At 38.2% G+C, this 26,369-nt stretch overlaps 1 protein-coding gene across 1 annotated transcript in view; it reads right to left on the reverse strand.

Annotated features, from left to right (window-relative positions):
• Positions 1–356: 356 nt before the first annotated feature.
• The window catches only part of SAMD3 (sterile alpha motif domain containing 3), a 52,601-nt gene continuing 26,588 nt past the window's right edge, over positions 357–26,369 (reverse strand). Inside the window, exons 6-10 of the mRNA XM_034990617.1 lie at positions 24,409–24,576; positions 8,710–8,910; positions 1,540–1,711; positions 952–1,034; positions 357–714 (exon numbers count right to left, since the gene is read on the reverse strand). Coding sequence (XP_034846508.1) covers positions 430–714; positions 952–1,034; positions 1,540–1,711; positions 8,710–8,910; positions 24,409–24,576 — 909 coding nt within the window. The 3' untranslated portion in view covers positions 357–429. The remainder of the gene's footprint in view (positions 715–951; positions 1,035–1,539; positions 1,712–8,709; positions 8,911–24,408; positions 24,577–26,369) is intronic.

Below are 26,369 nucleotides of genomic sequence, written 5' to 3' on the forward strand. Positions count from 1 at the left end.
TCAGTTTCAGCTCAATTCGGGATCTCAGGATGATGAGATCAAGTCCTGCACTGGGCTCCACGCTCAGCTCAGGTTCTGCTTGAGATTCTCTTTCCTTCTCCCTCTGCCCCTCCCGCTTGTGCACATGCTCTCTCTCTTCTCTCTCTCTCTCAAAATAAATAAATCTTTAAAAAAAAAAAGTGTAGCTTGGACCATTGAATTTCTTAGAACTCAAACAGCTCTTTAACATAGTATTTTATTACAGAATTTCACAAAGAATTTTCAGTATCTAAGCATAAAGATAGAAGATACTGAAATTCATTTGCATCTTTGAGACAAGATGATATTCTAATACCTACCTCTACTACAATGCTAAGTCAAAACAATTTTTTTGATAAAATTTTAGCTGTCCCAGAGATCATTAGTTCTGATGCAATATTTGGCATGCTACTATGTAACTGGGTGTTGAAATCCTACTTCCTTTAACTTTTCTTTCATAGAAGGAAAATAGGGACTGTGCATATCAAAAATCAGTGTCTCTAGGAAGTTGAGGGTTTGGGACAGTCTTCTTGGACACTCAACTCCAAATACGTGGAAGGCAGCTATGAGAGCAGCCAAGGCCGTAACACAGTCGTCTACCCTTGTGAGCTTCTCTTTTTCTAAATACAAAGAAAATTCGCAGACATCGACGTTGAAAGGATTCTTGACTTCTAATACGGGTGTGGAAACTTGCACCTGAAACAACAGATAATAGAGTCACCACTCTGTGATGTGGATAATAGCTAAATAATATAAGCTGCCTCAATTTAACCATGGTACTACAGTAAATGAGCTTGGTGTAGTGCAGCATATTTATAAATATGACAAAACCATTCTTGAAAAGAGACCACCGCCCTGTTTTCAAATAAATTCTATGAAGATGTGAATATCAAACTCAATGTCAAACCCAGTGGTCACTGACATACTGCATACCTTCTCATTCACAATGACAAAAAGGCTGGGATCATCCCCAAAAACATCTGGTAGGAGCAAACATGTGGCTGTCATCTTCATATCTGCCAAAACAACATGTTTAAGGTCCAAGGAAAAATAAGATTTTGCCAACTATTAGCAAAAGCCAGTCTTAAAATGTGGGTGTTTTTTTTTTTAAATCATTTGCATCTATAGAGAATAAACCAGTCTTCTTGCATCAGTGTTTCACAACCGTTTAACCAAACATTTGCCTTCTAATAAACATCCAGATCTCATGTTCTGCCCTCCAGGTCATGGCCAGGAGAAGGTAAGAGTCCTGTATTCTCTGTCCATCAGCCAGGAAGATTTTAGCATGCTTTACCTTGTGATTTGTATTATGACATTAATAGGTAACTAGTTCCCTAAATATAATTTTACAGTATCAAGTATACTTTTAATTCTATACCTCAGCTCGTCCTATTTGAGAACATTTTTTTCATCCTGCATGTTGTTTCACTGAATTACTTATTTCCAAAACAGAGCTTTTCTAATTATCCCGATTTATACAGATAACTAAGACCAGATTGCCCCACCCCCAGGTTTACTAACGTTTCAACATGTCCTCATCTGTGTGCTGTTTCATTTTTTCTTGCAATGCAATATTGATTGGATTGTCCACCACTGAAAAAGAAGTCAGTATATTTTCTGAATAGGATTCCAGAATGTGCTTTGTTTTCTTATAAATATCTGTTCTCGTAAGAAGTTGGAATTCTCTGAACATCTAGGAAAAAGAAGAAAAAGACCGCAAGAAAAGCTAATGTGTAAAATGTAAGGAAGTAAATAACTCTTTAGGATTCTATTAAGCTTTGAATGCTAGTTTGTTTGTTTGTTTATTTATTCTGGTTTTTTTTCCTATTTTTATCTATTTTTTTATTATATTAGTCACCATACAGTAGTCATTAGTTTTTGATGTAGTGTTCCATGATTCATTGTTTGTGTTTGTGTATAACACCCAGTGCTCCATGCAATACGTGCCCTCCTTAATACCGGGCTAACCCATCCTCCCACCCCCCTCTCCTCTGAAACCCTGTTTGTTTCCCATAGTCCATAGTCTCTCATGATTCATCTCCCCCTCTGATTTCCCCCCCTTCATTTTTCCCTTTCTTCTCCTAATGTCCTCCATGCTATTTCTTATGTTCCACATATAAGTGAAACCATATGATAACTGTCTTTCTCTGCTTGACTTATTTCACTTAGCATAATCTCCTCCAGTTCCATCCATGTCAATGCAAATTGTGGGTATTCATCCTTTCTGATGGCTAAGTAATATTCCTTTGTATATATGGACCACATCTTCTTTATCCATTCATCTGCCGAAGGGCATCTCGGCTCCTTCCACAGTTTGGCTATTGTGGGCATTGCTACTATGAACATTGGGGTGCATATGGCCCTTCTTTTCACTACATCTGTGTCTTTGGGGTAAATACCCAGGAGTGCAATTACTGGGTCATAGGGTAGCTCTATTTTTAACTTTTTGAGGAACCTCCACCCTTTTCCAAAGTGGCTGTACCAACTTGCATTCCCACCAACAGTGTAAGAGGGTTCCCCTTTCTCCACATCCTTTCCAACATTTGTTATTTCTTGCCTTGTCAATTTTTCCCATTCTAACTGGTGTAAGGTTGTATCTCAATGTGGTTTTGATTTGAATTTCTCTGATGGCTAATGATGTTGAACATTTTTTCATGTGTCTGTTAGCCATTCATAGATCTTCTTTGGAGAAGTGTCTGTTCATGTCTTCTGCCCATTTTTTGACTTGATTATATGTTTTTTGGGTGTTGAGTTTGAGAAGTTCTTTATAGATCTTGGATACCAGCCCTTTATCTGTAGTGTCATTTGCAAATATCTTCTCCCATTCTGTGGCTTGCCTCTTTGTTTTGTTGACTGTTTCCTTTGCTGTGCAAAAGCTTTTTATCTTGATGAAGTCCCAAAAGTTCATTTTCGCTTTTGTTTACCTTGCCTTTGGAGACATGTCTTGAAAGAAGTTGCTGTGGCCGATGTCAAAGAGGTTACTGCCTATGTTCTCCTCTAGGATTTTGATGGATTCCTGTCTCAACGTTGAGGTCTTTCATCCATTTAAGAGTTTATCTTTGTGTATGGTGTAAGAAAATGGTTGAGTTTCATTCTTCTGTATATAGCTGTCCAATTTTTCCAGCACCATTTATTGAAAAGACTGTCTTTTTTCCATTGCATATTTTTTCCTGCTTTGTTGAAGATTAGTTGACCATAGAGTTGAGGGTCCATATATGGGCTCTCTATTCTGTTCCATTGATCTGTCTGTTTTTGTGCCAGTACCATGCTGTCTTGATGATCACAGCTTTTAATATAGCTTGAAATCAAGCAACATGATGCCCCCAGCTTTGTTTTTCTTTTTCAACGTTTCCTTGGTGATTCGGGGTCTTTTCTGGTTCCATACAAATTTCAGGATTGTTTGTTCCAGCACTTTGAAAAATGCCATTGGTATTTTTGATCGAGATGGCGTTGAAAGTATAGATTGTTCTGGGCAGCATAGACATTTTAACAATGTTTATTCTTCTGATCCATGAGCATGGAATGTTTTTCCATCTTTTTGTGTCTTCTTCAATTTCTTTCATAAATGTTCTGTAGTTTCTAGAGTGTAGATCTGTTACCTCTTTGGTTAGGTTTATTCCAAGATATCTTAGATTTTTGGTGCAATTGTAAATGGAATCGATTCCTTAATTCCTCTTTCTACAGTTAACATTGTTCGTGTACAGGAAAGCAACTAATTTCTGTGCACTGATTTTGTATCCTGCCACATTACTGAATTGCTATATGAGTTCTAGTGATTTGGGGGTGGAGTCTTTTGGGTTTTCCACATAAAGTATCATGAATGCTAGTTTAAAATATATATGAGTAGCTTTAGTGGAGAAGTAAAGACTTAAAGACAGAGGAGGAAGAAAGGATGAAAGCCTGAAATGAATAGGATAAATAAGATAAATAATGGACATAGCAAACTTCTATACCCATAGAAATAAAACTTTGCATACAGACTCAACTAAACGAGGGTTCCAATATATATATATGTATATTTTGGCTATTTGGTTACCAGGTAAGATTCTAGGACCTTGTATTTCTTTCTTTTTTTTTTTTTTAAGATTTTTTTATTATTTTTTTTTTATTTATATGACAGAGAGAGACACAGCGAGAGAGGAAACACAAGCAGGGGGAGTGGAAGAGGGAGAAGCAGGCTTCCTGCGGAGCAGGGAGCCCGATGCAGGGCTTGATCCCAGGACCCTGGGATCATGACCTAAGCCGAAGGCAGACGCTTAACCATCTGAGCCACCCAGGCGCCCCTAGGACCTTGTATTTCTTTAGGCGGTGTGCAACAAGGAGCAAAATAAGAAAACAGATTTTAGGAGGCAAACCTTTAAAAATACCTAACCATAGCATTCTAAAGGGAAAGAGGAGAGCTTTAGAGACAAAACTAAGTTGTGAGAAACAAATGTAGGAGATCTGACTACAAAGTAAAAGCAAAACCAGTTTACGTGTATGGGAACCCCCTTTACTCAAAACCACCTTTTCCTGGCTCTGCCCAAGTTCTCCCCCTCTGTGAATTCCACCACCACTGCAGCCTCCCCACTTTTTTTTTAATTAAACATTTTTAAAATTTAAATTCAATTAATTAACACATAATGTATTACTGGTTTCAGCGGTACAGGTCTGTGATTCAGTCTTATACCCAGTGCTCATTACATCACATGCCCTCCTTAATGTCCATCACCCGGTTACCCCACCCCCCACCCTTCTCCCCTCCAGCAACCCTCAGTTTGTTTCCTGTAATTAAGAGTCTCTTATGGTTTGTCTCACTCTGTTTTCATCTTGTTTTATTTTTTCCTCTCTTCCCCAATGATCCTGTTTTGTTTCTTAAATTCCACATGTCAGTGAGATCATATAATTGTCTTTCACTGATTGACTTATTTTGCTTAGCATAATACCCTCTAGTTCCATCCATGTTGTTGCAAATGGCAAGATTTCATTTTTTTTTTAATGGCTGCATAATATTCCATTGTATGTATATACCACATCTTCTTTATCCATTCATCCATCGATGGACATCTAGGCTCTTTGCATAGTTTGGCTCTTGTGGACACTACTGCTATAAACATTAGGGTGCAGGTGCCCCTTTGGATCACTACATTTGTATCTTTGGGGTAAATACCCAGTAGTACAGTTGCTGGATCATAGGGTAACTCTATTTTTAACTTTTTGAGGAACCTCCATACTGTTTTCCAGAGTGGCTGCACCAGCTTGCATTCCCACCAACAGTGTAGGAGGGTTCCCCTTTCTCCACATCCTCGCCAACATCTGTCGTTTCCTGACTTCTTCATTTTAGCCATTCTGACTAGTGTGAGGTGGTATTTCATTGTGGTTTTGATTTGTATTTCCCTGATGTCGAGTGATGTTGAACATTATTTCATGTGTCTATTGGCCATTTGGATGTCTTATTTGGAGAAAGTTCTGTTCATGTCTTCTGCCCATTTCTTGATTGGATCATTTGTTCTTTGGGTGTTGAGTTTGATAAGCTCTTTATAGATTTTGGATATTAGCCCTTTATCTGATATGTCATTTGAAAGATCTTTTCCCATTCTGTCAGTTGTCTTTTGGTTTTGTTGACTGTTTCCTTTGCTGTGCAAAAGCTTCTTATCTTGATGAAGTCCAGTAGTTCATGGAAGCTCTCTTATTAGGCAACCTTCAGTGGACCACTAATCTAGGATGGTGGGGAACATGGTAAGTCCAGTGAATTCCATGTATCATCACTGTGGGGCATCTCAACAGAGAAATGGGATGGATATATATATGTATATATATACATATATATACACACACACCAAATTGAAATTCAATTTGAAAGTAACATTTACTGAAATGAAAACATCACTGAATAGGGAAATGCATATGGGAAATACAAAGAAAAATTTCATGAACTTGAAGATAGAGCAATAGAAATTAATCTGAATAACAAAAAAAAAGACGATTAAGATTAGTAACCTGTGGGACAAAACCTGGAGTGTGGAGAGAGGAGCTTTTCTGTGGCTGATCATTCATGGCTAGGAGTTTGGCTGTATGGGGTTTGGGGAAGGTGGCACAAATAAGTAAATACATTGAGGATAATGGGTGCCAGGTTTCTTGCTGTTAAGGAGAGTTGGAATGTATGTAAATGGGGTCAGTTAGAATAAGCCCTCTGGTTTGGGTTGGAATTGAAGGTATAAATGTGACCTCATGGTTTTTAATACTTATGCATGGATATATGAACAGATACAGATTGTGTGTGTGTGTGTGTGTGTGTGTACGTGCATGCACACCTATACAAAGGTATATATCCTGGCTTTATTCTGTGAGAAATTGTAGAGCAATAACACCTCTGTAGCAATGAGCATACCTAGGGCTGAAATCTTAGTCTCTAAATATCATTCTCATTTTCTGTTTAAAGAATGTGTTTTGAGGGGAGGAGGGTGATGAGTGCAGGTGGTGATGAAGGATCCATGTAAACTCTTTGGTACAGTCTCCCACACTGGCTGCTTCTCTTCTTCCACACCTGTGCCCACAAGCTCCCTAGGCTCATAGGGCTTCACAGTGGTAGTAGCAACAAGTGGTGGGAGTAGTTTCAAGCAGGGGCATCTGTCCTGCTATAGGGATTGGTTGTTAGCTGGGTATTTATAAGTAAGGTCGAGCTTGCTTTTATTTTGGGAAGCACAACAAGGGTTTTATAAATTATAAATCCCAGCTGGCTGTACCAGGCTTAGTTACAGAGGTACTTCCTGAAGAAAGCTAAAACATTCAATTCTTTTGTTTAAAACAATAGGTAGACTACTTTATTCAGTAAGTAGCACAGTCATTACAAAAACCATATCCCAATCCATATTTTGGATATAAAAGATGAAATGCCTTGGGGAATTGGAAAAAAAGAGACAAGACAAAGCATGAGAGACACACTCTTAGGTCTAAAATCTGCTCTCCACCCCCCACTCAGACTTATTCTCATCTACTGTTCTTTGAAAGGCTGCTGAACCATAGCTTATCTATTTTAATCACTAAACCTGTGCAGGCCACACTCCCATGAAGACCCCGAAGGCTGCAACATTAGTGTCCAGACAGCCTTACCAACTGCTATGGACTGAATGTTTATGTCCCCCGAAAATTCGTATGTTAAACCTAATGCTCCATGTGATGGTATTAAGAGGTGAGACCTTTGAGAAGGGACTGGTTATGAGTATGGAGCCTTCATGAATGGGATTACCACCTTTACAAGAGAGACCCCAAACAGCTACATTGCCCCTTCAGCCATGTGAAGTGACAGCTAGAGAGTGCCATTCATGAACCAGAAAGCAGACTATCATACCAAAACTGCCAGTGTCTTGATCTTGGACTTCCCCACCCCCAGAACTGTTGAGGAATAAATTTCTGTTGTTTATAAGCCACCCAGTCTATGGTATTTTTGTTATAGCAGTCCAGACAAAGACACCAACCATTCACTAACTCATTCAGCATTCAAAACAATCAACATTCCGTTTGTATTGCATGCACAATATTCTGCAAGGCACTTGGAGAATTACTAACATGTTTATAATATGCTCCTTACACTTACGGAGTTTATAGGCTATCAGTTTGACAAGGTTTTGCTTTAAAACAATATATTGTAGGTGTGTCAATTTGGCATACTCTTCTAAGAGCCAAAGCCTCCTGGCTATAGCTGTTCCTAGCAACCAAAGATGAAGAGAAAGCAACGAATAACTAAGGTAGTGTTGCTGAGAGACGAGTAGGTAAAATAATCCACGTGAAACACTGAAAATATGCTTCCTACGTAGTAAGCAGATGTTTGCTGTAGACATGATTTTGAAAATGAAATATGCAGGCAAGTTCTTTTTTCATTTTTTGGAGGAAGAATAACATGGAAAACTTTTTTAAAATTAAAAAAAATTTTTTTTAAAGATTTTATTTATTCATTTGAGACAGAGAGATACAGAAAGAGAGAGCATGAGCAGGAGGAGATGCAGAGGGAGAGGGAGAAGCAGGCTCCCTGCTGAGCCAGGAGCCCAACGTGGGGCTTGATCCCAGGACCCTGAGCTGAAAGCAGATGTTTAACCACCTGAGCCACCCAGGCGCCCCAACATGTAAAACTTTTTATTTTCAAAATAGTTGATTGCAACCACAGAATTCTCCCATGAAATGTGTTCCCAGGTAAAAACTTTGATGAATCTTTCATTATGTGCTACAACTAACATTACACTAAAATTGTAATAGGACCCCTTTAATGGCCACCTTAAGTAAACTAAATTGAAGGGTATTTGATTTACCTATTAAACTTCATATATTCCAAGACCACTTTATGAAGTTATTTGGGATCATAAAGGAAATAGATTTTGAGTAATGCTGCATACTAATAGTTCCTTAGTAAACTATCTTGATTGTCTAAATGCATGCAAAGGGAAAATGTTTCACACTGTCAAAATACCCCTAAGTAGTGGTCCTCCCAGCCTCCCCAGTATGTTCAATGACAGGGAAATCTTTAAATCTGAACGCAGGCAGTGCATGTTATTCTTACCAAATGGTCCTAGTTGTAGCCTGTGGAGTCTCACGTATCCTACTGAGATTCACACCCACCATTTGCTATCTAGTGCTGTTACACTCCAAAGGAAAAGAAAAAAAAAAAAATCAATGTGGACATTAAAATCAGAGAATATTATAAGCAAATAAAGATACCTGATAAGGGCACTTCAAGAAAGGAAACATTTTAAGAATGTCCTTCAGAGGTGTTCTGCTGCCAATCAACTTTCTTCTTATTTCCAAAGTCTGACTCATCCTCTTATCAATTTCTTTCCAGTCCTTTTCTGTTTTCATATATTCTTGCTGGAACCAGTTAATATGTTCATCTGCCTCAGAATCTAAACAAACAGTTTCTTCCTGCAAAATATTTTTGAAATATCAATATGTTTCATTTTTCAAGTGGCAGTTTAACACTTCATGAGAACTTGAATCCTAGGCCGTTATTGCAGACTCTTAATGCACTCCTAAGGTGAGTGTTACCACATGTGATTACACTTGGCCTTGACTGTGGTTAACAAATGGACAGTCTTTAACAAATCAGAGAGTTCATTACTTACTATCATTACTTGCAATCTGTTCTCTTGACAGATGTAAGAGTTACTTCATTTTTTACATACCCTGTTAGTGGAAACCTAGATTATCTAGAAGGTTCACACTTAACAGGAATGTTTTTTTATTTCTACTCATTTAAATATTAAAAGAGATAAAGAGGTTTTAAATTAAGGTTTTGTCATTGCTACTGTTTGTATTTTTCCTTTTTAAATGCCTTTGTGTAGCTGCACTACTATGCCATAAAATCCAAATTCAAAATAATAACAGTGGGCATTTTGTGATACTAAATCATCAAACTGTCAATTATATTTATTATAAATTTGAGTACATTGGGTGGGGTTGGATGGCTAGGAAATACCTCACATACCCTTACTAAAAATCCAAGACGATCAGTTTGAGGAGCCAAAAAAAAGATGTTTCTAGAAAAATTTGTTGAGGGGCAGTCAGACAACAAAAAGAAATAAAAGGCATCCAAATCGGCAAAGAAGAAGTCAAACTTTCACTATTGTAGATGACATGATACTCTATGCAGAAAATCTGAAAAACTCCACCAAAAATTTGCTAGAACTAATATATGAGTTCAGCAAAGTCACAGGATATAAAATCAACATACAGAAATCTGTTGCATTTCTATATACCAATAATGAAGCAGCAGAAAAAGAAATCAGGGAATCAATCCCATTTGCAATTGCACCAAGAACAATAAGATACCTAGGAATAAACCTAATCAAAGAGGTAAAAGATCTGTACTCTGAAACCTTAGAACACTTCGAAGGAAACTGAAGAGCACACAAAGAAATGGAAAAACAGTCCATGATCATAGATTGGAAGAATAAACGTTGTTAAAATGTCTATACTACCCAAAGCAATCTATACATTTAATGCAATCCTTATCAAAATACCACCAGCATTTTTCACAGAACTAGAACAAACAATCCTAAAATTTGTAAGACCCTGAATAGCTAAAGCAATCCTGAAAAAGCAAAGCTGGAGGCATCATGATTATGGACGTCAAGCTATATTACAAAGCTGTAGTCACCAAGACAGTATGGTACTGGCACAAAAACAGACAAATAGATAAATGGAACAGAATAGAAAACCCAGAAATGGACCCACAACTATATGGTCAACTAATCTTTAACAATGTGGGAAAGAATATCCAATGGAAAAAAGATGGTCCTTCAACAAATGGTATTGGGAAAACTGGACAGCAACATGCAGAAGAATGAAACTGGACCACTTTCTTACACCATACACAAAAATAAATTCAAAATGGATGAAAGATCTAAATGTGAGAGAGGAAACTATCAAAATCCAAGAGGACAACATAGGCAGCAACCTCTTTGACCTCTGCCATAGCAACTTCTTACTAGACACGTTGCCGGAGTCAAGGGAAACACAAGCAAAAATGAACTATTGGGACTTCATCAAGATAAAAAGTTTCTGCACAGTGAAGGAAACAATCAACAAAACTAAAAGGCAGCTTACACAATGGGAGAAGATATTTGCAAATGATATATCTGATAAAGGATTAGTATCCAAAATCTATAAAGAACTTACCAAACTCAACACCCAAAAAACAAATAACCCAGTTAAGAAATGGGCAGAAGATATGAATAAACACTTTTACAAAGAAGACATCCAGATGGCTAACAGACACATGAAAAGATGTTCAACATCACTCATCATCAAGGAAATACTTTTCATACTGAAATCTGACTTTTTTTATTTTTATTTTTTAATTTTTTAATTTTTTTTTTTAAGATTTTATTTATTTATTCATGAGAGACAGTGAGAGAGAGAGGGGCAGAGGGAGAAGCAGGCTCCCAAGGAGCAGGGAGCCCGATGCGGGACTCGATCCCAGGACACTGGGATCATGACCTGAGCCGAAGGCAGACGCCTAACCATCTGAGCCACCCAGGCGCCCAATCTGACTTTTTTTTAAAGATTTTTTTTTTTTTTTAAATTTTAGAGAGCATGAGCAGAGGGAACGGCAGAGGGAGAGGCAGAGAGAGAAAGTGAGAGAAACAGACTCCCTGCTGAACCTGGAGCCTGATGCAGAGCTCGATCCCACAACCCCAAGATCATGACCTGAGCCAAAATCAAGAGTCGGACGCTCAACAGACGAGCCACCCAGGCACCCCCGAAATCTGAATTTTAGGGCCACTGTGATAGATTTAGACCAAAGGAAATAGGTTTTGAGAATTTTGACATATTAAGAGTTCTATAGTTAACCTGGATTATCTAAATATGTGTAAATATCATCTACTGCATTATCCAATTAAAGTTCTTTTAAATGACCACATTTGAAATAATGCAGAAAAAAATCTGTATAAAATTCAACATCCCTTTAAAACTAAAGAAAAAAACTTTCATCAAAATAAAAGGAGGAATTTCTGAAACTTACAAAGTTATCTACCAAAAACCTAGAGCTAACATTTTTAATGTTGAAATTTTAAAAGAATATTTCTTGAGAAACAAGAAAATGACGCTCCGCTATACTCTTATTCAGCCTTTTACTAGAGATCCTAGCCAGAGTAGTAAGATAAGAAAGAGAAACAAAAGGAATAAAAATTGGAAAGATAGAAACAAACTGTTCATAGATGATGATGTGATTTGATTTTTTAAGAGAAAATTCAAAATGATGTACATATAATGTATTAGAGTTGGCGAGAGAGTTTTACAAAGCAACTGAATATAAGATAAATATACAAATTTGCTAACAAACAGAATATGTAATTTTTTACAGTTTCAACAAAAAGTATAAAGCACCTGGGAATACAACTAATAAAAGATGTGTGAGACCTTTATGGAGAAAATTATAAAATTATTAGAAAATACTAATGAGACAAATTAATAGATAGACCTACCGTGTTCCCTGTTAGAAAAACTCAGTATCATAAGGAAGTCACCTTTCTCCAAGTAGAGATATAGATTCAATAATATTTTTATCAAAATCTAAAATCTACCAAAAACCAAAAATTAATGTTTTAAGAACTCAACAAGCTGATTCTGAAATTCTCATGAAAAATTAAAAAGCCCAAGAATAACCAAGGCACTTTAAAAAATAACAATTAGGTAGTGATGGAAACTGAAAACTATCAAGACATTTTTACAACTATGTAAAGAAGGAAAGTTGATATTCATGCAGGGATAGATAACATTACTAGGGCAACATGGTAGAGCTTCTAGACACAGATCTCTGGAAAGAACAGAGATGATATCACAAATGCCTGGGAAAGAGGACTGTTTTATAAAAGGTACAGAAAACTGTCTATCCATATGGGAAAAAAAAAAAAATCTATACCACACACCTTATACAAAAGTAAGTTACACGTGGCTTAAGAACTTAAATGTTAAGGCAGAACTTTAAATTTTAAAAATGTATATAAATAATTCTTATCATTTCAAGGTAGGAAAGGAGTTCCTAAAAAGTACTGATCATAAGAGAAATGATTAACAAATGTAACTACATTAAAATTACAAACTTTTGGTCAAAAGATTTCATAAAAAAAATTCAAAAGGCAAGGCACAAACTAAGAGAAGATATTTACAATGATACAACTGGTGGAGTAGAATACAGAATATATAAAGAATTCTTATAAATAAATAAGAACAAGGGCAACCTCAGAAAAAATAGGTAAAAGACATGACTGGGCATTTTACAGAGAGGGAAACTTGAGTATTTTGTAAGTATGAAAGATGATAAACCTCATAAATGATTAAAATGAAAATAGGAACAAGTAGCATTTTACTCCCTACCTATTGGTATTTTACTTGGGATGGGAGGGAGTTATCTTGATATCTGATCTAAATGGTATCTTACTTGGGGGTGTGACAGGAAGAAGTCTGATAACAGGAGCTGTTCAGTGAGTTTAAATATCTATAACCACCAGGAGAACAACTGGCATTGTCTTATACAGGTGAATATTTGCATACCCACGGTACCAGCAATTCCACTCCTATGCATATCTCCTTGGAAAGAGCTTGCACATGTACACCAAGATATACAAGAAGAACGATCACAGCAGCATAGCTCATAGAAACAAAAACTGGAAACCAGGCAAATGTCTGTCAATAAAAGAATATCCAAATAAACTGTTTTGCTGTCACAGTAGATTTTTAAGCCAATATAAAAATGAATGAACGACACAACTGAACTGAGCCTGGATGAATCCCAGAGACAATATATTAAGTGAGAAAAAGGAAGTCATCGATGACATACTCTATGTCATTGCATAAGCTGCAAAAACAAGCAAAACTAAGCAAGATACCTTGCGCATGTGGCAAATTCATATGTTTCAAAAACGGGTGGATGAGAAACAAAATTCAGAGTACAGGGCAGTGGTGTTAGAAAAGTAGGTGATGGGAGAGGAGAGAAAGATGGACAGACACGAAGGTATGGACAGTGTTCCGATTTTAAAGCTGAATGTTGGGCTCACAGTGTTTATTTTGTCTCATAAATTATACATATGCTATGTACATTCTTTCATAAGTCTCAAATGTATCTAGTGAGAAGTTTTTTTAAAAAAAAGGAAAAATGCTAATTTTTAAAAAGGAAAGGGAAAATTTATAATTATAAACAGCTTTCATTTTATGTACTGTAGTGGGAGTTCTATAATTGGTAATATTGAAATTTGTAGACAAGTATACACATAATGAACGCCTTCCCCTGACACCCCCACCCAATTCATGAAATGTCCCAGCAAGTAGAGTTTCTGGAAAGCTTCTACCTGATTGGACTAACATAATGTCAGAAGGTTGTATCCTAGATTGAAGTACCGTATTCAAAGGAATAGCGGGCTGCATCAGAATTTAGAATTCTCACCTTTTAATGATTCATGTATCGTTAGAGCCAGAAGGAACTTAGACATTGTCTGACCTGTGCTTCTCGCTTTCTGATGAGCAATCTGAGACTGTCAAAGGGGAAGTGACTTTCTCAAGCATGGAGATGGCCAGGTGCAGGGCTTCCTGTGTTGGTGTAGCCCCCGACTTCTCAAAAAGATGGGTGGCCTTGTTCCGACAGGCTGGTTTCCTTAGCGGTGCACATGGACAAGAGGGAACCAGGGGATGAGAGAAGTCTGAGTCTTACAAAACAGCAGTAGCAGCACCAGGATGGGGGGGGGGGGGGGGGGCGGGGGGGGGGCGCGTACGTTAGTCTGCACGTTTTCTGTGTGCTACTCTGGTCTCTATTCTGGACACATTACATGTATCATCCAATCTCAGAACAACTCTGTAAGGTGGTTTATTAGATGAGGACACTCAATCACAGGATGGGCAGTGGGTGGGGGGAAAGGGGGACGTGCTCAAGAAGTAATGGACAGAAGAAGGCATGAAGCAGGGAACCTAGCACACCTAGCCAAGGAATCCCAACGAGTGGACACATTGAAGGGAAGTGTAGGAGTCATCTGTGGGATTTGTGACTTCAAAGGAATCAGAATAAATTAACCAGAACATTCACTTGAGTTGGATCCAAACTGGATAATGAGCTTATACCACACCTCCTTTACCACACGAGTGCTGGTAACAGAGTGGGCCCTCAGCTCCAACACCACCATGACCTTGACCTACAGCCATGGGGGCAGGGGCGGGTTGGGTAGAATAGCGGAAAGCACAGTTATCTAAACCAACGGCTGGAACAGAAATAAGGAGGACACTATTTCTAAGTTAAATTTGGACAGAAAATTGAGACTGCTCTTGAAGTAGTAAGACATAGCATGGTTCAAAATGTAGTTACAACTTTTTTCCACACAGAGATGAATAAAAACTCACCTTGACTCTTATTAAAAACACAACTTTCCTCTGCATCCTGCAATCTGAATAAGTTTACAAAGAAAATGCCTGTGTAAATTTAATAATTCTTATACGTATATCCTTAAAAACCTACTTTAAAGGCACGATGGAAAGGTCCTGTACCTAAGATTTGGGGACTCTAGCTCTGAACATTATCAGCAGATAACTGGTCATGCTCCCTGTTAACTATGGTATTCCCGAGAGAGTGTCATCTCGCCTTCTAATGCCTATAAGGGTGTGTTTCTCTGAGTCATCCAGGTGGTGGCCACAGGAGGTGACCGAGCACTTGAAATGTGGCTAGTCCAAACTGAGATGTAGGCTTTGAAACACTGAATTTCAAAGACTTGATATACCCACCCCCAAAAAAGGTAAAACATCTCATTAACATTTTTTCCTAATGACTGCATGCCAAAATGATAATTTCATGGATATACTGGGTTACATAAAATATACTAATATAATAATTCCACCTGCTTCTTTTTTTTTTTTTTTTTAACGTGGCTACTAGAGAATTTTAAATTATGTGTGTGGTCCGTATTACATTTCTGCTGGGCAGTGCTATGTTAGGTGCTAGGGTTTTCTTCATATCAAATTCCAGTCATCCCTGTTTTCAATTCCATTGTCATCACATTGACTGTGGAAATGATGTTTCTCAATGTAACTTGAAAAGTCTCTCTGCTTAGTATTCAGTTGTGTGGCTCAGTCAATCATCAGGGAAACAGCAGCCACTTTGCCCCATGCTTCCAAGTGCACAGCTGACTTGTAAAACTTCACAGTGTTAGTGCATTTGCCACCTGCTGATGGCAGTAATTGCATTATATCCCGAATGCAATTAACTGCCAACATTTTTCTTCAACTTTTGCTGTTCTGCTCAGTTTTGCAGCATGGGAGAAACATCTGTGCAAAAACCTATAAAAATGATTAGTATTTATTCAATAAATCATTATGTGTCAGGTGCAGTAAGAAGCAAACAGTAAATGCCATAAAAGAAATCCAGGGGCGCCTGGGTGGCTCAGTCGTTAAGCGTCTGCCTTCGGCTCAGGTCATGATCCCAGGGTCCTGGGATCGAGTCCCACATCGGGCTCCCTGCTCTGCGGGAAGCCTGCTCCTCCCTCTCCCACTCCCCCTGCTTGTGTTCCTGCTCTCGCTATGTCTCTCTCTGTCAAAAAAATAAATAAAATCTTTAAAAAAAAAAAAAAGAAATCCAAAGGAACCTATGAGATATTCTTAGCATTTGGCCCTCTCAGCAGTTTTTGCATAACTTTTGATTCCATTTCACTTCTAAGTGAAGGAAAGCTAACACACAAAACTACTTCATGACTTTTAAAGTTACAGAACAGAAATACCCAGTAAGGAGGAAAAGAAAATGTTTTAAGATAGAAATGAATCATAAGTCTAGTGTTAGTAATTTAACACCTGGCAGTTTGTTGATTTATTTATTTACTTAGCAAATGTTTGGAGGATTTGGGGGTACAAGAACAGCCTGCAAGATTTATTAAATCCCTGCATCACTGTCCTGGACATAATGTGGGGTTTGTTGTTGTTTTTTAAAAAGCACATGTTAATCCCTTGGAAGAAAATGCCACCACATGTTTGATAGGATATTTCACATCAGATTGGGCAAGATACTAGTTTTGTTTCCTCCATGTTTCAGACTCTGAGAAATGTCCTTAACTAAGGTCACAATGGAGATGATCTGCTCCGTACTGAGGAACTAGAAAGAATCTCCAAATGGATTAGCTGAAAAAATGAAAACTAGGTTTTTTTGCATAAAGCAAAATAAAGTTTCCCTATGCTGTAAGCATTTTTATTGTCACATATGGTAATACTTTTCATAGATCTCCCCAATCCAGATACAGAACAGAGATACAGACTATGAAATCCCTGGGATAAAGATGGCAGGATCAGCTAGATCCTCAAAAATGCCTCTGTCACTTCATGAAGCCAACACGAAGGGAATAACTGAGATGTGGATCCAAAGCCTGACAGACTGTGCAGGGAGCCCCTGATATCACTCAGGATAGGCAAAATTATGCTGCTGTACCTGACGACCCCCAAACCTTACAGCAAAAAATGTCTATTTGTTGCTCATGTGACATGTCCATCTTGGGGCCCAGGTCCTCATCCTCCTCAACCAGGGACCTGGCTCTACCACCGGGAGTTGTTAGGCAACACGGATAAAGAAAGGGGGGGTGGGAAGCTGGGGCATTGCACACTGGATCATCCATGCACATGTCACTTCTGCTCACATTTCTTGGTTAAAGTCAGTCCATGGCCACCTCTAACTTCAAGGTAGTGGAGAACTAACAATCCTACTGATTGTCTGGAGGAGACAAGATGGTTAAATTGGTGAGGAGCTACAATGTTCACAGTCCTCTACCTCTTGAGTTTCTTGTAATGTGAGAGCAAAGCTCTCCTTATAATTTAGACCAGTTTTAGACAGGTCTGTTAGCTGTAGCCAAAACCATTCAACTGAGATATCAGAACACCCAATTCTCAAACCAGAGAACAATGAACAAAATGAATTCTTTTTTTTTTTTTTAAAGATTTTATTTATTTATTTGACAGAGAGAGGGCACAAGCAGGGGGAGCGGCAAGCAGAGGGAGAAGGAGGCTTCCCGCTGAACAGGGAGCCAGATGCGGAGCTCGATCCCAGGACCCCAGGATCATGACCTGAGCTGAAGGCAGATGCCTAACTGACTGAGCCACCCAGGCGCCCCTGAACAAAATGAATTCTATATTCAGCAAAACACCTTTCAAATATGAAAGAGAAATTTAAGATATTCCCAAATAAGTAAAAACTGAAAGAATTGGTCACTAGCAGATAAATAGAAGGACATTAGACTGTGACTCAAATCCACATGAAAAAATAGAAACCTGGTAAGTGTCATTACATAGGTAAATCTAAAAGACAGTATAAATGTATTTTCTGTTTGTAACTCTTTTCTTCCATCTTATTTTAAAGACAGTTGCATGAAGCAATAATTATAAATCTGTGTTGATGGGCATACAATATATAAAATGTGATTTATGTGACAATAATAGCACGAAAGGGGAGACGGATAGAGTTATATAGGGACAAAGATTTTGTATGCTATTGTAATTAAATTGATATTAATCCAAACTAGACTATTAAAAATTAAGATGTTAGTTCCAATTCTCAAGGCAACCACTAAGGAAATAACTAAAAATGTGTATATACTAAAAGAAACAATAAGGGAAATTGAATTAGTACACAGAAAATATCTACTTAGCACAAAAGAAGGCAGTAATTAAAGAATAAACTAACAAAAAACATATGATCAATAAAAAACAAATAGCAGGGCGCCTGGGTGGCTCAGTTGGTTAAGCAACTGCCTTCGGCTCAGGTCATGATCCTGGAGTCCCTGGATCGAGTCCCGCATCGGGCTCCCTGCTCGGCAGGGAGTCTGCTTCTCCCTCTGACCCTCCGCCTCTCATGCTCTCTCTATCTCATTCTCTCTCTCAAATAAATAAATAAAAAATCTTTAAAAAAAAAAAAACAAAAAAAAACAAAAAAAAAACAAATAGCAAAATAGGAGACATAAATTCTATCTTATAAGTAATTATATTTAATAATTAACAGAATAGATTGCAAAAATTATCCAACAATATGCTGTCTACTGGAGACACACTTTAGATTCAGACCCAAATTGTTTAAAGGTAAAAAAGATGGGCAAAGATACAACATGCAAACAGAAACCAAAAGAGTGATAGAATGGCTATACTAATATTAGACTAAATAAACTTTAAGACAAATTATTCCTAGAGACAAAGGAAAATATTTTATAATGGGAAAAAAGTCAATCCATCAGGAAGCTATAACAATATAAACTTATATACACCTAACAACAGAGTCCCAAAACTCATGTGGCAAAAACTGTCAGAATTAAAGGGAGAAAGAGACAATTCAATAATAATAATAGTTGGAGACTTGAATACCCCACTTTCAATAATGAACAGAACCACTAAGCAGATGATAATTAAGGAACTAGAAAACTAGAACAGCTGCTATTCCTGGAGAAGACAAAATGGATTGTAGGGACTCAGAACTGGATATAACAAATACATCATAAAATGAAGACCCCTGAGAAGATGATATTAAAGGCAGTTGTGAAGAAACTGATTTATAGAATTAAGTCGTTTATTTAAAAAAAAGAATTAAGTCATTTACTGAAAACTCTTAAAAAGAAACTAAACATAGGACAAATTAACTGACAAAGATAAAATAATCTATGCACTTAAAGATCCTATTAAAAGCCTCTCAACTGAGAGAACGTCATTGCAATTAGAAAAAAAAAAATTAGAAAGAGAAGCACAAGCTCCTGTAGAAACTTCAGAGTCCTTTCTATACTGCTTCAAGAATAAATTTTCACCAAATATCCAATTTAGAGTTAATCTACCTCATAAGAGGAGAATCTTTTCAAGGTAAATGAAAAGAGCAGCCATAAATGTAAAGAACTGGACAGCTGAAAAAGTCGAGCCAAATTTTTTTCAGATAATTTTGAATGAAGCATTGGCTTCTTATCAAAGTGGCTTATATCCCATGAGCAAAAAGTTTATGATAATAGGTTGAGGGCTCTGCTGGCTGAAAGAAACCTCAATAACTTAAGAAAAGAAAATGCATGCATTAATCAAAAAATGATAAAGAAGAGTTTAAGCATTTCAAAAGTATATTTACATCCTGACGTTTCAAACGGGGCATTTGGCAGATGCTCAAGAGGACACCTACGAATCCTCTGGTGAAGAGATTTCCAAGTAAGGATGAGCATCAGGCTGTGATCATGTAAGGATTCAGGCCCAGGGCCTCATGTAGACCAGATGCCACCACCACCTCCATCCCAGGAAGACAGAAGCAGGATTCCTTCAGCAGGGTATCCCCATCATGTCACAGAAGTCTTTCCACAGGAGTAACACATAGCTTATCCTGATGTTCCTTGTGTTGACAGGTGCCCAGAACCTTCTTTTGGTCCGACCCTCCCACTTGAATGTGGCATCCCTAGCCTAAGCTCCAGTTCTGTGAGTCCCAGGGGCTGATTCCTGAGAGAAGGCCCTCCCATCCTTCCCCTTATTCTGAAAAATGAGGATGAATCTCCCCAGAAACTGCTTTACTGAGGAACTTTCCTAACCCTGCACATCTTCCACAGGCAACAAAAAATGTCTGTAGCCTAAGCACTAATATGATACTAAGCAATAAACACTAAGTCATCAAACGTCATGTGGCAGTGGCATAAAAACAGAATGATAGACTAGTGGGATAAAGAGACAGTGCCCAGAACACACCCACGTCTATTTGGGAACTTAATATACACTAAGTGTCAAGATAAACCAATGAGAAAAAGATGGATTGTTTAGGAACTGATGTTGAGAAAGTGGCTCACTCTGTGGCGATCCCTACTTAATAGCATATAAAAGATGGACTCCAGATGACTTAAAGGTCTAAACATGAAAGTGAAAACAATATATTTAATAGAACAAAGAGTAGGAGAATATATTTGTGACTTAGGGCACGGGAAGGACTGCTTCCTACAAATTAACAAAAAAAAGATGCCAACTCATTAAAAAATGGGCAATGGATCTAAAGAGGTAGCTTTCTAAAAGAAGAAACTCAAGGGGCTAACAAATGTGAAGAGATGCTCAGACTCAGTTATCCAGGGAAATGCAAATCACAACAAGAATGACATTACACTTGCTACCTAATAGACTTGGCAAAATGTAGAAGGCTGGGTAATGCCAAGTGTTGGCAGGAATACAGGAAGATGCATGACTGTGGGAACGAGACAAAGTCATCTGGAGAATAATTGGTCAAATTTAAGTAAATGCACACCATCTGCCCCATCAGCTCCATTTCTGGGTATACAACCCAAAGAAGTAACACATAGGTAGGTCCAGAAGCAGACATGGATGATGATGTTCTCTACGATGCAATTCCTAATGGGGAGGAACAGGGCTTGGGGCAAGGAGTACTTTATAATTCATTGCAATCATGGACTAGAAATATGCTAATATGAATGAGTCTTAAAGAGTGTTAGTGAAAAAAGTAACACAGGAATGAAGTATAGAATACCATTTATAGTAAGTCATAGATACATAAACCCAAAATGATAGTGCACATTTTAGAACACTTACAGATTAAAAGATACATATAGAACACATTGGAATGGTGGCTCAAGGGCAGAGGGGAGGGACGAGCAGACAGGGATGAGAACAAAACAACATGAAGAACAATGACAGGCCTCACATGGGACAATGACCATGACAGGCCATGAATTATGGAGTCAGACTCACTCAACTTTAACACCTGAGATTTTTCACAAAAAGAAAAAAAATATGCTACAAAGTAAAATTCCATTACACTGCTATGCAGTTCTATACAATTCCTATAAGCTTTTAAAACCAGTATCTTCATTTAAAAAGGATAATGTCAGCAACTTATGACATTACTCAGTTAAGTCTACTGTTTTGAGAACCTAATTATACCTCTGTTTCTAAATATAAGACAAAGTATAGTCAAAGACTATTAAGCAAAGGAAATAGATTTATCGATTCACAGGGCTGCAAATTGCTTGGACCTAGAACTGGAAGTCAGATACATACGAGCTATAGCACAGCTGCTGCGTTGGGCTTCATGACACAGCAGCAAAATGAGGTCATAAGGTTGGGAAAAGATTTTTAAACATTGCAAAATGCCCAGTATTTTGGAGGCTTGATCTAGAAACAAAGTCTGGGATTCTGACAACGATAGCCATCCATGTAACATGTTTAAGTCTTTTTAGTGACAGAATATGAGGAAGCTGGGTAGATTTAAGACTCACAGGTGGATGCTTTGGGTTTCATAGTGTAGGTTAAGCAGCGCTAATCTGGCGCAGAGATTGGGATAGGAGGAAAGTTAGGGACAAAAGGTCCGTGACCTATACTGAGACCCACACAAATTCTGCTGCCTCGGTTATCGGCAGAAGCCCATGTGACAGAGCTAAGAAAAACACCTTCCTTCACTGAGACATCTACCTTCAGTTCTTTGGTAAATTCCTTGCAACCATCAAAAGAGAAACAACAGAAATGAAACAAAACAAATGAAAATCTCTTCCCCTCTCTTACTCCTTTCCAAAATCCTCCTCTAGTTCATCCAAACCCACTTCCCTGCCTTTGAGGAAATAGCCTGAATCCTGACTTCTAGCCTCCATCAGCATTTTCTGTCTCTGCTGCACATGAAATAACTTTTCTGCATTATGGAAATATTGTGCCTGGTCAAGAAAGTTTAAAAGATGTGAAAGTTACCAAAGTATCTTAATCCAAAATGTCTTTAATTTTCAGAAATCTTAAAGATACTGCAAAGGAGCTATCAAAAGTTCAAAACAGAGATGGGAAGTAATTTAGGCAATTCATTTGAAGTATCCAATTCTGTGAGATAAGTAGTATATTCAATGGATTTGTCTTTCCATTCTTCTTAGGGTTTTACCATTTGCCTTGTCACCATCCAGGGTATAAAATAGAGAGACACATTGTTTCTGTAATATTCTAGTGTGAATTTTTCCCCATTCTTCAAAGCTTTTGGCTCTAGAGAACACTAGGTCACATACAGAGATGTTACAGTCTCTGAAAGAATCAGCAATCTGTGGCTCCATTTGTAAGGAGGAGAAAAGTAAATCTTCACTGATTAGATTTGTTTGCCAGGAAAAAACACTGTCTCTTCAATGGTCACTCTATAATCTCTTATTGCCCCAGCTGACAAGAAGGTCAAAACTAAATTCTATTGTAACTTAACTCATCTCAGACTCTGGTACATTCAATTTTCTGTGTTTTTTTGGGGTGGGGGAGAAGGGGGATGTGTTTTCGTAGCAAAAGTCCCTGCATGGATCCTAGCAGGATTCATCTGAGTATTCAGGGTTGTCTGGGGGCCGAGGGGGGGGGGAGGGAAGAGTAGAAGAGAAGAGCAACGAAGGGTGTCATTACATGAAGAACTGAGGTGGTGTTGAGAAAGAACTGGAAGACAAGTGTAAATATTCGTTCAGTGATGATGTGTCAACAAAAAGGAGAAGCTGCCCTTTAGCCTGTGTGATCTCTGACCCCACGAACATACCTTTGAGAGTTCTAGGGCTAGGGACAATTGCTAATCTTCTGATTTTACCATTCATTCATTCCAATGAATTTTGGGGGGTCATGCATCAAAGAAAAAGAAGGAAAACTGAATTTGCAGAACTATTTATAAAGGAACTCCATTTTTATTACAAGGAAAATCAAATTTTTTGAGAAAACCAACTTATGTATGACATAATTATGTTCCCTTACAAAGTGACTTTTTAAGAATATAAAAGATAATTAAAATAAATCTATTTCTATCTTATCATGATTTTAGTTTATAACTGGAATATTGCCAAGTTTCTAAAAAGTTACACCACTAAATTGTTACCTTTCTTCTGTCTTCTGGTCAAAGAGCAGGCATAAAATCATATTCTCTTAACTGACCTATGACTTGAAAATCTCTTTGAAAATTATAATAAGATATGTAAAATATACACCTTCATCTAATTTTTTTTATGTTGTGGGGATGAATGATTTGCAAAATATGTTTAAAAAATCTTCCTATCCCCTGGAGCTTATTACTAAGAAAATTGAGACGACCAACTAGGTTGTTCTATTACTATCAAATAAATACACCAGCTAAAAAAGAAAATGGAATGTTCACACCAAGTACATTCACTAACATAAGTGTGTTTGTGGTGAAGAGTTAGGATTACATGTTCATGTTGGACTGGGGTGGAAACAGAATTGGCAGTTATGGGATTGGACTTCTTTTATACTTGGTAGTTTGGACATCCTTCCTAAGGAGTTCATTTACTTTATTAGCAGGGGACATTTTTGGCTTTGACCATATCTGGGGGCTCTGAGGTAGTTAAAGGATATTTATAGGACCTCAGTAATTAGGACCTGCATGCACCTTACTTACAGCAAACCCACTGCTGAGGGGGGAATCTCTAGGCGCTGTCTGGCCCTTAGGCCTGAAAGTCCTTACAGCCACCTCTGGGTTGGTACGTGATGTCTTCTGGGCAATGAAAGGGTAGGATGGGGTTTGTATCCATCCCTGTGGGTTACATGCTTCCCTGAAACCTTGAGGATAGAGGCTACCCTACAATATGCTTTCTAAAAACTGTCTGCAGCAGTAAGAACAGCAAGAACATAAGATGTATTTTATAATGAGAGGAAGAGAAATTTTTCAAAGACCCAGAACAAAAGGGTGTTTCCAGGTTTTTCAAAGGTTATGAAAGAATAAACCTGAGATGATGATAACAGACACTCTGCTCAAGCTGTTTTAGGAAGCCTTCTTTTTATCTAATATTATCATTCATATTATTAGCCATGCAAAACAGATTTCCCTACCTCCAATTTTCAAAAAGAATATGATTCTGTTTTAGTGATTTTAGATGCTATTACTTATTATCCTTTAATAAATCAATCAACAAATTATCAGAACATCTAAATATCCAATCTTACTTTTATCTGGACAATTTTAACCTCATCAAAGCTTATATCGGTAAGAGATTTCTTCGTCTGGCCTCTTCTGTGTCCAAATTTACACTTATTTCTCATCACTTGTTCATCATCTTCTATGGGTCTCCGAACATATTTAAAGCGATCTTTGAGAGCTCGTTTCCATAAAAACTGCATAAATTAACAGAACAGGACAGTTAATCTTCAAGGAGACTAGAATAATCCCATATAAACAATAAAATCTTCATCACTCTTGGGCTTGAAGTTATTTTCACATCACAGTAATAGAAATAATAGAACTATCCTTCCACTTACCTTCACAATGGTCTTATGATACTGCTATAAAAAATATAATCCCAAAATCATAACTAAGGAAACAGAGTCAGAAAAATAAAAATAGTTCCCCAATGCCACCTAGTTATTGAGTGAATATACTGGCTCTTCGATTTGGATTTTCTAATTCCCCAAATTGGATGTTTTCTACCATACTTTGCTGTCTCCACAACACATTCCACTTTTCCACTGGGTTCTAGGGAAGAACTGATACTGTCTTATGCATATATGGATTGACGCATTTTCTTAAAAACAATTTTTCTGTCATCCCTTGAAATTCACTTTGGTGAATACTATTGGCATTCATTCCCTAAATATTTGTAGAGCATCTACTGTTTCAAACACAAAGACCAGGATCCTGCCCTGGGAGGGAGTGGGGGCACAGGCAGACCCCATCTAGCAGAAGGATGAGTAATTTCAGTTCAGAAAGAAAAGTGTTATAACAGGGGAAGAGACAGCATGATCTTACATTGTGTTAGGAGACCACAGAAGCCTTCCTGTAGGAGGTACACCTAAGCTGAGGTTTAGGTGTTAGGCTTAGAAAACTACATGAGGGGGGCCAGTGGAGACAGCACTGGGAAATGCCAGGTGGGTGGGGGTGGATAGAAGTCCCAATGAAGCAGTTTGTGCCACGGAGCAGAGGGATAGCCCATGCCCCTTGGAGAGCTGCCAAGAGCTATGCATGGCTGGAACACAGAGTTTAAGATGGACCAGAAGAGAATGGGCCAGAAACTAAGGCAGGAGAGAGAAGCCAGCCCAATTCTGAAAGGCATGGTTGCCCCATAAAGGAGCTTCTCTGCAATCCAGAACCAGATCTTTTCAAACCCTTGTCTGTGGACAGGCTACATCAGCATCTCATAGGGAACTTTCATCCTTGGTCCTTCCTCTAAAGCAGTGGTTCTCAAACTTTAACCTGAATCACAGTTCCTGGAGGACCTGTTAAAATACAGGTTGCTGGGCCTGTCTTTCAGAGTCTCTGGTTGGGAAGGTCGGGGATAGGGCTGAGAATCTGCATTTCTTACAGGTTCCCAGGTGACCCTGATGCTGCTGGCCCAGACCCTCAGGATTCTGATTCGGTTGGTCTGAGCAGAGCCCAGATGTCTGTATTTTTCAAGGCTTTATAGATAATCCAGCTACAGAGCCAAGCTAGTAAGTCCTCCGAGGCCATGTTGAGAGAGGAGAGCAGATGGTCAGATCTGGGCTCTGGAAGAATCTGTCTGCCATGTGGAGTATTTGGGAAATCAAAGACATGGGCGACAGCTGAGGGACACAACTGGGCTTTCTCAACAAACCAATGCTGTCTTTCTCTGCTGGGCCTTTGGTTTTGGCCTGGAAAGCTCTATCCCTCTCCTCCTTCACTCTGCTGGTATCTAGTTACCTCTTGCTCTGCCTCCAGATCTCAGTCAGCTCATGTCCCCTGATACCAGCTCTCAGCTTTCCTTGTCTGTATTTACCACACTGGGAGTTTACCTTCATCTGTATGATGTTTTTCTGCTTCTGTGCTTTTCTATTCTGTTCTTTTCATTCTTCCTCTCTTCATTCTCCCCCATTTGCTTACTTGCTTCCTTACTTCACTCCCTTCCCTCTTTATTTCCTTTCCTTTCACTAGGCTGTAAGCACAAGAAGACAGG

The sequence above is a fragment of the Mirounga leonina genome, unplaced genomic scaffold (assembly GCF_011800145.1).
Source record: "Mirounga leonina isolate KUSES-001 unplaced genomic scaffold, KU_Mleo_1.0 Mir_53, whole genome shotgun sequence".
Lineage (NCBI taxonomy): Eukaryota > Metazoa > Chordata > Mammalia > Carnivora > Phocidae > Mirounga > Mirounga leonina.